At 33.7% G+C, this 13,529-nt stretch overlaps 1 protein-coding gene across 4 annotated transcripts in view; it reads right to left on the bottom strand.

Moving 5' to 3' along the window:
• The window catches only part of KAT6A (lysine acetyltransferase 6A), a 95,581-nt gene that overhangs the window by 45,670 nt on the left and 36,382 nt on the right, over positions 1–13,529 (bottom strand). For all 4 annotated transcript variants that reach the window (XM_079140612.1, XM_079140615.1, XM_079140613.1 and 1 more), the window contains one exon: positions 1,338–1,446. In XM_079140612.1, coding sequence (XP_078996738.1) covers positions 1,338–1,446 — 109 coding nt within the window. The remainder of the gene's footprint in view (positions 1–1,337; positions 1,447–13,529) is intronic.

Genomic DNA, 13,529 nt, shown 5'->3' with positions numbered 1-13,529 from the left:
TTGCCACCTCCATTTCAATTGCACCTCAATAAGAAAAGATTCTTTTCTGTTTTATTTATTTGGGTTCCCATAAAATTACATTTGAGAAAAAGTCTGGAAAGCGCTGCATGACATGACATAATATCTTTCTTCTTTGATGATTTTACAGTTTAGATTTAAATCCATCCAGATTCATTTTGGTTAGTGGATATGGTCACCCAACACTCAAGATCTAGTCCCACCTTCTTCTAGTCCCACATTAAAAATAAAAAGCTAAAAACTATACTTCCTACACATCTTTGCAGTTAGGCTCTAGATATGAACTGAGCCTAGCTGAATTCCAACTGGATGTACTCAAGGAATATTTGAAAGGCAGAAATGAGGTAAAGATTATCCTCCTTCTATTACTGTTTTCTAATGATAAGCAAAGCCATGAAGACAACAGCACTGACTCTTCTCCTTCAAGGCTATTCCAGAGACAATTGTGATAATGACAAAATTCAGTATCTCAGTACCCTATACTCAATAGTTTTGGGTTGGCCTCCTATTTCCATCTGTCCTAGATAAAGTCAAACATGGTCCTCTGGTGGGTCAGTTTCTGCAGTGTCCCAGAAGTCCTTAAAGGACAACTTGAAGCTTGTCTCCCTTCAGCTCTTCCAAAATTTCACAAATACCTAGTTTCAGTATTAAATTTCTTTCCTCTTTCCTCTACAGTGTGCCTTTGTTTTCTGGACTAAGTCCTGAAGGTTACTCATATAAAACATTGAAAATTAAGCCAATGATCAAAAAATAATACTGGTTTATTAAAGCCTTTCCTCATGAGTTCTTAAAATTTAAAGAATAACTCTGAAACTAAGAAATTCAGAGACTCTGCAAAATCTTTCTTAGGGCCCAGAATTTCACATTGCTCACCAAATTGCAGTGTCAACACTCTGTGTCCCCATGTGACACAAGTAAGTTTCCATCAAGAAAAACAAATCTGTTATCATCCTGGTTCTATGCATCGAGCCTGAGGCATAAATCAAGAAAGATAAGTAGTGATTATTAAAGAAACCGGCAATAACTTCAAATTGATTGCTGTGATTTAAGCAGATGTTCAATAATGAAATATAAAGATCAACAGGAAAAAATAAGTAGATATTATTATTACAAAACAATCTAAGCTGTGATTTAAATTAACTGAATTAAACATTTCAGCTTTTCAAATCCCTCTCTAGTATAGAAGTTCATCTCAGTTACCTACACCAGAGTCAGATTGAAACATCAATTTCATAAGGATCAAGGGTATCAACTCAGTTACACACACTTTCCTCTACTTTACCAGGCTAATGTTAGAAGGTAAAAAGGAAATCACATACCACTATTGCCACAGTCTGCACAGGAGATGAGTTCTTCTGGTTTCTTTTCCCGGTTTTGTTCTTTTGTACCAAGACAGAAACTACAGATGGGGATTGGTTCAGCAACCGGCTGTAAAGAAAAACAATTCATTCAGTAGTAGTACTTTTTAGTATTAATATAAAGATATTAAAATTACAGCTTTAAATTCTTATGAGAGTTTTACATAACTGCGGAATAATAATTATATCACATTCCTAAAATCCCAACTAAACAGGTGAGTTTTAACAAAGCCTATTTTGGCTGGGTCTTTATGACTAATCAAAAAAAGCAAATCGGATTTGTTACACAGAAACCAAAAGACACAGTATGGATTAAATAAAACAAATCCTTCCCTAAGACTGAAAAATTCAAATGAATCAAGTGCAAAAACAGTGCTAGTCCCCAAGAGGCATATGAACTAGTAGAAAAGCAACACGATATATATGGATAAACTTAATGTGCAGAGGAAAACAAAGTGCTATAAGAAACAGTAAGTATTTACAGCATTTATAGTATTTATGGGAGTTCTATCTACTCCCATCATGAATGGATAGAAAAGAATAAGAATAGAAGGGTAAAGAAACAGGATAAAGTCTGAGAAGAGAAATACCAACATTTAGGAGCATCAGAGGAAAAAAAGAGATTAAAAAGTACCAAACAGAGAGAAAAGAGAACTAGGAAAAGTAATGACACACGAATTACAAGAAACAGAGCAATCAACAATCAATTTTGGGAATATAAAGTATGCACTAGATTCTCATTTGAAAAAAATAGTTGGAAGGAAATGCAAATCAAAACTAAACTGAGATTTCATCTCACTCCAGTTAGAATGGCAGCCAACACAAATACAAATAATAATAAATGCTGGAGAGGATTTGGAAAAAAGGGAACGCTTTCACACTGCTAGTGGAATTATAAATTAGTATAAGCACTGTGGAAATCTGTATGAAAGTTCCTCAAGAGACCAGGAATGGAAACACTAAACAATCCAGTATTACCACTGAATCATAAACCACTCCACAGTGGTATATGAAATGAAGTTGGCATATAATGATACATGGATGCCCATGTTTGCAACAGCACAGTCACAATAGCCAAACTATAGAACCAGCCTAGATGTGTACATGGAACCAGTCTAGGTGTCTGTCAATGGAAGAATGGATAAAGAAAACAATGGAGTTTTATTCAGTTATAAAGAATGAAATTACGTCAACTGCAGGAAAATGCATGGAAATTGGGAATATTATGTTAAGAAAAATAAGCCAAACTCAAAACTCAGGAGTCATATGTTTTTTTCATATGTGGAAGCTAGAGAAAAAAATGGAAAATTTTTCATTTTCAACAAAATTTGAAGGGGAAATCAATAGAGAAGAATGGGACCAAAGGGAGGGAGGACAGGAAGGAAAGGGGAACTATCGAGCAATAATACTGGCCAAACTACGTTATTCTACTATGTACATATATCAATATGTAACAATTAATTCTATCATTATGAACAACTATAATGCACTAATAAAAAAATATGGGAGGGAAAAGAAAGAAAAATAATTGGAGATCTCACTATATGACAGCCCTTTTTAGTCCTTATTGTACTTAAGTTATAGAAACCAACAAACTGCCATGAAGGAACAGAAAGAAGACAATTGGCAGCTAAAAATAAGGGGTAAAGGGTTTTAGTATTATCTAGGTATTTACGATGGGAAAGGTTAAACCTGTTTAAATGTAGAAGAGAAGACAAACACGCTTGAAGAATTTCAAGAAACAAGAAACACGAATGAACATTTTATGTACTTAAAGTCTAGAAGCTGTACTAGTCATAATAGTAGCCACTATAACATGCAGTTTTCAATTAATTCAGTTTAAATTAATTAATATAAATTTAATTCTTCATTCACACTAGCTTCAAGTGCCCAAGTCACATGTAGCTAGTGGCTTAACAGTACTGGATAGCACCAAAATAGAACAATTCCATACAGAAAATTCTACTGGATAACATTGGTTTAGAAAAGAAGTGGATTCTAGAACATGGTTAAAGAGACTTGGCTTTGGTAGTATAAACTACCAAAAGGGGGGATAGTGGAAAAGGGAAAAAGTTGAGGGTGCCATTTCTCATAGCTTCCCTTATTTCTGGAAAACAGAAATAAAACCACCTACTAAAAGCGGGACAGGGGTTGGATAGACGAGAACTTCATAGAACATGAGAAAGTGATAACTCATTAAGGAAACTGAGAGGTGAGATCAACTGGGATCAAGAAAAGATAATGAAAATATCCCTTATCAAAATGGACACACATAACTCAGTCAAGACAAGATCAGAAAAGCACGTGTTAACACAGAAAATAAATTCAAAATATAAGAGAGGAAGGCTGAGGAGTTCCCTGCAAAATGACCTCCATCTGTTTCACTATACTAGAAGGCAACATCTCATTATAAAAGAAAAATAGATAAATATAGATTTGGGCATTTATAGAGAGTAGAAAAGTTTTAGAAGTCTGTGTATGGAAGATGTTAGGGAATCAATTAGTGAGGAAAAATAAAACTGTCAATCAGTCCATGAAGTTAAGATTCAAAAGAATCGATTTACAGTGATTCCAACCAAAATGGTTACACAACCTTCTAAGCACCTCTAAAGCCTTAGACTGACAAAAACAGAGGCTGGAGATTGACAAGACAGGTCAACAGGGGAGGATCACTAGAAATGAAATGCAAACATTTCTAAATGGTGGATCACAAAGATGAGGCTGGGAATCATAAACAGAAGAGGGCTGACAGACTAGAAATATAAGGAGTTAAAGTATTGTAAGAATCCAGATGAAACTAACAAAAAAGTTCAGCAGGAGGTGAAAGAATTGGAAAATGAGGATTGACTGTGGTCAGCAGAAGAACTTCAGCATTTGTGCAGAACAAACAGTCATCCTAAAGGTAGTGAGGATCAAAACAAAGTCTCTTCTTCCAGAGTCTCTACTGCCACTCTCTTCTTAAAACAAGTTTAAGAGTAAGGAAAATTAGCTCTCTCAGGGAAATATGGAACAACTCAATGCATTAATTACCAACTAATGGTAGGTCAGAATACCCCAGTTTAAATGCTAAGCATATAGTATGACTTCAACAAGATGGTTAAAAATAGTTGGGTTCAGGTAAAGAACCCTGTGATTACTATAGAGCTGAAGAAGCCTACCTTAACATAGGAAACTATAGGACAGACTGGAAATAGCATCACAACTTAAGATAGTTAAAATATTTAACTATCTAAATATTAACTAGTTAGTATATTTAAGTTAATATACTAACTAGTTAGTATATTTAAGAATAGCAAAGAACTTGCTAATCAACTGCTACTTGTGAGGGATAGGTTAAATCATTTTACCACTTAAGTGAACAAATGTACATGGATAAAGACAAAGTGAAAAACAGACTACTGTTGCTGTTCTTCAACAAAGGAAATATGGTCTTAAAAATTAAAAATACGTAGTAATCCATGGCTTCGAACGTGTTCTCAATGAAATATTTTTCAACCATAAAAATGAATGAAATTATGTCATTTGCAGCAACATGGGTAGAACTGGAGGGCTTTATGGTAAGTGAAATAAGTCAGGCACAGAAAGATGAATACTCCATGTTTTCACTTATATGGGGAAGCTAAAAATTGATCTCAGATAAGTAAACAGTAGAATAGAGGTTACCAGAGCCTAAGAGTGCAGAAAAGTGAGGGAAGAGAGAGAACTGGAGGAATGAGGGGATGAATAGAGAATTATTAATAAGTCCAAGCATGCAGTTGATAGGAGGAATAACTTCTAATGCTAAAGCACAGCAGGCTAACTATGATTGATAACAGCTAAATATGTATTTTCAAATAGCCCGTGGGAAGGATTTTGAATGTTTTCAACACTACTGGTTAATCACACATTTTATAAATGTTTTGAGCTGGGTGTGGTAACACTTGTCTGTAATCCCAACAACTAGGGAGGCTGAGGCAGGAAGATTGCAAGTTTAAGACCTGCCTCAGTAACCCTGTCTCAAAAATTAAAAATGAAAAGGGACAGAGATTAGCTCAGTAATAAAGTGCCTCTGGATTCAATCCTGGGGGTTGTTGGGGAGGGGCACTGATATGACACACTGCACATCATAAATGTGTAATTATTATGCTATCAATAAAATATTAAAATATACTTTTAAAATGTCTTCATCAGCTAGAATTACTCAATGAAGTTTCCAATGGCAAAAAAAATGATACTGTTTAAAATCATACCAAAGAAACTAGCAAAACTGTCCTTATGTATGTTTCCTGTAATATCACTACTGTTAATATTTCTTTTATATATGAGCAACGCTTCATATTTGTCTATCCCAATCCAAATCTACTCATTAAAGTCAGATGTGGGTATGTAGTGATCCAGACAGACTGGCTGCCTGGTTACTTGAAGCTTTGTAGCCAGTTTAACTAAATTATTCTGGCACTTATCAAATGACCACAGTTGTGAATAAACTTCAACAAGCTAATTTCTCAGACCTTGACTATCCACTCCACAAAACAATTATCTGATTAATTTCAATAATGACAACTTAAGTTTACAGTGTGAAACTTAAGTAATTTTAAGTGTGAAAATAAAGTTAAGAAATAATTTCTTAAGTCAAATAAAGGTACTGGTCCAAGAATACTGAAATTGTACGGAAACAATTTTCAGTACTACATGGCAACGTAGCCATAATCTCTTTAACCTACACACTTCCTGATGAAGATGTATTCTCTTTGACATCACAGGATCAAACATGAGAATGATAAATTTTTTAGCTACCAAAACAACTGAAACCACAGAGACATCACTGACAACTATAATGGCAGTTTTAACTAAGTGATAATTTCAGTTTGTTTTTTCTTGTTAAATACCATTTGGAAAACAGTAAAGTAACAGTAATTTAGGGGTCATTTTACCTGAGGATCTATAAGCAAATTAATAATAAGAATAAATTATATAGACATAGCCTATGAAGTTTAATTTGTTGATCAAGTAGCACTGCTTATTCAGTATACATTGTTTTAAAATATGCAGAATTACATTTTTAGAGCAAAAAAAAATTAAACCTCCATGTCATTCTCATTGGCAAACTATTCATGAGAAAACCAGTGACTCAGGGCTAAAACTACATTAGGTTTACTGTAAGATTTGAGTCTGAAATGTATTGAGTTCCTAAGGTACAGACAGATTCATGCCATTTTCTGAATAAACTTCAACAAGCTAATTTCATTACCTTATATCACAAAGACAAAGAACAACTGGAAATCAATAAATACAACTTTTCAAAATCTGTGTAAAGACAGACAATATGCCACATAATCATTGCTCCCAGACTTGTCCAAGCTGCTTTATACCAGAGTTCCTATGATCTAGAAAGTAAACCTATTCTAACAGCTAATGAAAGAAGAAAGGTGGTAGCAAATGACTTTACACACCATTAAACACAGAAGTCAGAGTAAATCTGTTAAGAGGTAAGTCAAAGCTAGTCATTCAGCTACCCCAAACCCACTGGTCCAATGCCTTGCTCTCAGATTAAAATGCCACATGAACTACAAGACCTTATGCTCCGCTGTCCCCTACCACCCAACAGAATTACCTCTCTGCCCTTGTCTCCTATTGCTGTCATTCTGATATTCTACTCCAGCTTCTTCATTTCTGATAAGTCAGATGTTCCAGGTACAAAGCCTCTCTACATTTACTTCCTTCTACATAGAATGCTCTTTCCTTCTCTGAAACCCCATTTAACACTTCAAAGCAACCTACCCACCACAATAATTCATAACTCCTTGCCTACTTTATTTTTTTCCTTAACCCTTTTCACTAATTAATGTGTATATGGGTATCTTACTGACTATTGTTGTTAAATAAATACAAATTCTATGAAGGTTCTCTTTTTATCTGTTTAAGACTGTATCACCAGTTGAGAACAGTGCCTCACATACAGTAGGCATTCAGCAAGTATTATTGCATGATTAATTACTGTGTAGAACTAGAAATATTCAGAAAAACAGTACCCTATATGAAAAGAATGATGAATTGTGTATGAGCCTCAAAGTATTATGTGTAGCTCAAAAATAACTGGGATAATAAATGTTCTACTATTTACATAGCAATCTTACAAAGTGATTTTACAGCCTAATAAATAAGACCTCTGCCACTGTAACCCACCTCCACTCAATTTCTCAAAAGTAGGGGGAGTCTTGGGACTGGAGGCACTTAGGTTGTACACTGTACCATCTATTTGTTGCCCTGTATCACCTTATGCAACATGTTGAGATCTCAAAAATAATCACCAGATGGCAGCATTTAAGCAAACATGGTAGATGCTCTGATGACAAGTAGAATATTCTGACTTGAGTTTTTGGAAATAACTTCGAAAAACAAGATTCCATTACCTGAGATTTAAATCATGAAATGAAAGCATTTTTAACACAGTTATTTAATAAATCTTAAATAATGGCATTTTCTAGATATTCAGATCCATCATCTAAAATATTTTCATTTTAAGGCCTTGTTTTCATATCTTTCCCCCTAAGACAATTTTTGGTTCTTTTTAGTGATATATGACAGGAGAATCCATTTTGATATAATTATATAAGCATGGAATATATCTTATTCTAGTTAGGATCCCATTCTTGTGGATATACATGATAGTGGGATTCACTGTGTTGTTTTCACATACGTACATGGGAAAATTATGTCAGATTCATTCCATTGTCTTTCCTTTTCCTATTCCCTCTCCCTTATAAACTTGTCATTATTTCTATTATACAATGTTTTCTGAGGAACTCAAATCCACCTTTAAGTTGTATTTGTTGTTTTGTTTTGTTTTTTGTACTAGGGCTTGAACCCAGCAGCACACTACACTGAGCTATATCCCCAGTCCTTTTTGTGAAACAACCTCAAAAAGTTGCCAAGACTGGGCTGGCCTCGCCTTGAACTTGCAGTTCTTCTGTCTCAGCCTCCCAAGCTGCTGGGATTACAGGCATGTGCCACCCTGTCCTTCTTGTCTGTTTTTAAACACTGTCATAAAAGACAATCGAGAACCTGAATATAATTATTTCTAGTTCTTTCAAGAAAGAACTGAATATAATAAATACTAGAATTTATCACTGCCAGAATTTTCAAGGAAAAAAACTGTACTTATAAACTCAGATTTAGGACTTCAGAAAGCTCAACAAATCATTGTTTCAAAGCTATTAAGCAATAACAGATACAGGTTGTGCATTCCTGATCCCAAAACTTAAAATGCTGCAAAATTCAAAATGTTTTGTGTAACAACTGAAGTCACAAGTGGAAAATTCCACACCTGACCTCCTGTGATAGGTTCTAATCAAAATGCAGATACACTAAAAATACTGTATAAAATTACCTTTAGAGTATGAGTATAAGAGATACATGAAAAACAAATGAATTCAGTGTTTAGACTTGGGTCCTGTGCCCAAGATATCTCATTATATAAGGCAAATATTCCAAAATTTGAAACACTTTTGATCCTAAGTATTTTGGATTACAAAATTTCCCAAGTTTTAAAGCCACTGGAAATCACTGACACAAGTTAGGATAGCCAATATTAAAAGAATACGAAGGGTTGGGATTGTGACTCAGTGGTAAAGTGCTTGCCTAGCATGTATGAGGTATTGGTTTCAATCCTCAGCACCACATAAAAAATAATAAAGTCTTTTTTAAAAAAGAATGGAAGAAGTACATAATTCATATACAACTCTCTATATAACCCAAATATGTTAAGCAATATAGAGATAACAGGTGCATTATTCTTCCATTTAAATATAAAGTATCTATAAGGCAGATATAAAAAATTTATGTCCTACTATAATTACCTGCTTTTCTTAAACCAGTGATATACCACAAAAGGATACATACTATATGATTCCACTTCTATGAGACACCTAGAATATGCAAGCTCATGGAAACAGAAAGAACAGAGATTACCAGAGCCTGCCCGCACAATGGGGTGGGGGAAGAATGGGAAGTTATTGTTTAATTATTTGACAAACATGATGAAAAAGTTTTGGAAATGAATAGTGGTGATGGTTTCATGACATAGTGAAGGTATTTAATGTCACTGAATTGCACACTAGTAAATGGTTAAAATGGTAATTTTTATTTTACGCAGATTTTACCACACTAAAAAAATAAACAAAATCGTGTATTTTTCAAATTCTTCTAAGTCAGATGACTTAATAGGTCAAAATACATGCAGTGAGAAGCAACTATTATAATTTGTCCTCTCTTTAAAGCCTCTACCTTGAACAGTTCCTGTAGAATCCTTTAACATTTTAATCTTATGTACACTTAGATTTAGAAATATAGTTGTAGCCCCCCCAAAAAGAAAAAAATATATTACAGTGTAGCTACTGAATTTAAATGTTAACTATTTTGGTCTTATTGTACCTACATGGAAGTTGGTTATCTTTGAATCTAGTTACATAAAGAGAATTCACCTTTATGCCTTGCCTTTACTTTTTTTGGAACTGAGGATTTAACCCAGGGGCACTTTACTATTGAGCTACAACACCAGACCTTATTACTTTTATTTTGAGACAGGGTCTTGCTAAGTTGCTTAAACCCTCACTAATTTGCTGAGGCTGACTTCAAATTTGTGATCCTCCGCCTCTGCCTCCCAAATTACTGAGATTATAGGTGTGCGCACCACCATGCCTCTCTTAACAATTTTCTAATAAGACAAGTCTAAGAATTAAAAACTATCCATCAGGTACTTCTCAAACTAAAACCTCCTTGTGACTACCATTTATCTTATCTAGCCACATTACTCCCTACATGGTTTACCATAAACTTATCTCAAATCAACATCCCTAAAACTAAAGCCTAGATTGCCTGTTTGAATATTCTAGTGATTTGGAGGAGTTTCCTCATCCTTCTCCTTTCTTTTCCCACAATTTTAATCACTTAAAATAATTTTATTTTGGAGTAAATTTAACTCCAAATTAATTTTCTTCAACATATATTATACAGAAATTAAATAATTTAAATTAGATAATTTTCAGCAGAGGCATTATATATAGTTTATACTATCTACTGATAAAGCACTCTCTTAAATAAAATAATACCTAAAGGATAAAGAAGGATAAGTCTTAGCTTAGAATAGCTGGAAAGTGGATTGCCCCTAATCATGGTATTCTGAAGGAAATCAAACTATGTTCAACAGTTGAGTACTAAGAAAACAAGTATTTAGATTTTCAAAATACCCATTAAATATTATTGTTTGGTAACACTGTAACAACAAAGAAAGAAGACCAAAGAAAAGGCATTACTTATATTTTCAAAGCACTTATATGAGTGAAAGCAAAACAAAATCTACAGAAATAATTAGAAACCAATCACCATTCTTACACAACAAAAAATTCAAAAGTACATAAGCATTGAGAGAATCACTGCACAATTCATTATTTCTAATATTATAATGAAAATAAACTGGCACATACAGAGTATACTTTAATAAATTCATACTTTGTTGGAGAGTGATGATACTTTGAGAAAGCTCAACATTCTTAAAACATGGTTCTCTGCCAATCAGGCAAGCTCTCCACCTCAATGTTACCAAATTCCCTGTTTCTTCACTACTGATGGCCTCTGATGAACATCCGCCTTCCAAATCCTAACAGTTTAGAATTTCATTTTTCTTCATCTTTTTCAGACACTCTATCCTCGGTAGGCAGAAATCACTCTAGTGTTGCACAGTATGTACTAAATAAACACTTGTTAAAATTAAAATACAATACCACAAACCCATGCATAATTCCAAAAGTATTTATGATTTACTCAAATCCTTTCCTCTTAGATTCTCCAATCCTGTAGGAAACTGTGCTTGGGTGTGATTTAATCTATTTAAGCTGCTCAGCATACCAACAGCAGCTAATTAAACATTTTTAAGAATAATCTTTTCTTTAAAATTATATCATTGCAAAAGATACATAATAATAAAACAACATAAATGGCCTGGAAAAAGAGTACATTTTCCATTATTTATAATTACAATAAAATAAGTGTGATTTTAATCAACATAACCTAATAGATATTACAAAGCTTTAAGGGGCACTAAACAGAGTTCAATTTATTATGGTGAGTTCATTCAATGACTTCTACAATTAGACACAATTAGTAAGATTATTGGTAAAAGAAAATAATATGATGATAGAAATAGATAAGTAATAATTTCTATTAATGCTTCTACTATAAATTTGGATGAGAAAGCAATCATCTGTTAAACTATAACAATTTTTTACATCTCAATCAGAGGTGACATAAAAAAAGCCTATTTGCTGAATTTAAAATTCTACCCTAAGAAACTGTAAAGAATTATTTTCCTTTTGCATGTTTTGTGGTTATCAGAGTTTCACTTTCTGTTTGTCAGTGATCTCATTCTCCTCATTCATTCAAATGAGTCTTATAAATTTGATTGCCTCTCCCTTCCTACATACCTAATACCTACATTTTAGTTATATTGAAAATAAAATGAGATAAAGTTACAGGAGCATTCAGTGAATATAAGAAATACCTAATAAATGTTGGTTTCCTATACTTTTTCTAAAACTGTATCTGTCCTTCAAAGTTTATTTTTGTGAACTGACTGATTCCACGTCTTAACTTTGGGCAAGTTTTTGTTCTATTTCAACTTCCCAAAATAGGAAAGATAATTAAAATTTCCTGTGGACTTCCTGAGAAACCAATGAAGAAAACAATTCCATACACAAAAGCTGCACCTCCTACCCCCCAAAAAATAATATAATGAGGAATAAATCTAACCAAGGAGGAGAAAGACCTCTACAATGAAAACTACAGAATACTGAAGAAAAAAACTGAAGACAGTAGACACTGGAAAGCTCTCCAATGTTCATGGATAGTTAAAATTAATATTGTTAAAATGGCCTCCTTACCAAAAGCAATATACAGATTCAATGCAATCCCCATCAAAATACCAATTCTTCACAGAACTAGAAAAAAGTCCTTAAATTCATTTGGAAGAATAAAACACTCAGAATGCTAAGGCAATTCTAAACCAAAATAGCCTATAAATAAGAAGTAGTTCATACTACAAGTGGTATATAATCTGTTTTTTTTTTAATTTATATTTTTAGGTCAGTAAGTCCAAATCAAAAAAATAATAAGTCCAAATCAACGTCATCTTTCTAGTGGCTATATATTTCATTATGTGTTATAAGATAACTTAACCAAGCCTATACAAATGACCTTTTAAATTGCTTCTATTTATTATATAGAATGTCATAAATAGTCTTGTACATACATCTTTACTCACGTTCTTTAGATCATTTCTTTAAAATACATATCTTGAACTAGAATTATGGGGTCAAAAAGGTATGGACATTTCTAAGATTTTTGATACACACTGCCAAACTGAATTACAGAGAGGCTGCACTCAAGCCAATAATATCTATGCCAGCTACTAAGTTCTTGTCTCTAAATTCCAAGCTCATTCTTCTATATTCTGCTTTATGATGCTGGGCTCAAACTCTATACGCTTTATTTCTCCTCTGTCAGCTGGCTTTCTAGGAAGCTCCATCAATAAAGAACACTAAAAGAAGATAAGAAGGTAAGGATGGCCAAAAAACAAATTTGTTCCTTCTTCTCTATCACCTGTTCCTACTATCTTTGTCCCTTTCCTGGTAGAAATAATGATTTCCAGTCTTCCACTTCTTCAGGACTAGATTCACCACCCTTCCTCAGAAATGCCACCATAGCAGGGCAGTGTATCCTCTTGAGTGGTCTGAGTCCCAAACTTAAGGAGCTCCTGCTCAAGTCTTTGAAAGCAACCAAGCAGTAGGTATTCCTCTTAAGAATGAAATGCAGCACTGTGGGATTCTTTCTCTAATCTCTAAATAACCCAAACCACTTTCTTGGTCCCACCAGTCACAGGTAGCTGCTTTAGGCCTCTGTGTTATTTTGATGTTCCCATTTTGTATCTCAGATCTCCAGGATCTGCTTTATCAACTCCCTATACTACACTGTCGCTAATGAAATACCTAGTGTGGTTCTGTTCCCATAACTAGATCTTGACTGGTATATTATCTAATATCTTAAATAACCTGCAAATCTATCTATCTTTGTAAGGTCAATTTGAACTAAATTGTGCCTTTCCAAAACAAATACATACGT

The sequence above is a fragment of the Sciurus vulgaris genome (genome assembly GCF_902686455.1).
Source record: "Sciurus vulgaris genome assembly, chromosome: 5".
Lineage (NCBI taxonomy): Eukaryota > Metazoa > Chordata > Mammalia > Rodentia > Sciuridae > Sciurus > Sciurus vulgaris.
Note: the sequence above shows the minus strand (reverse complement) of the source record. Positions and strands in the feature narration are given on the sequence as shown.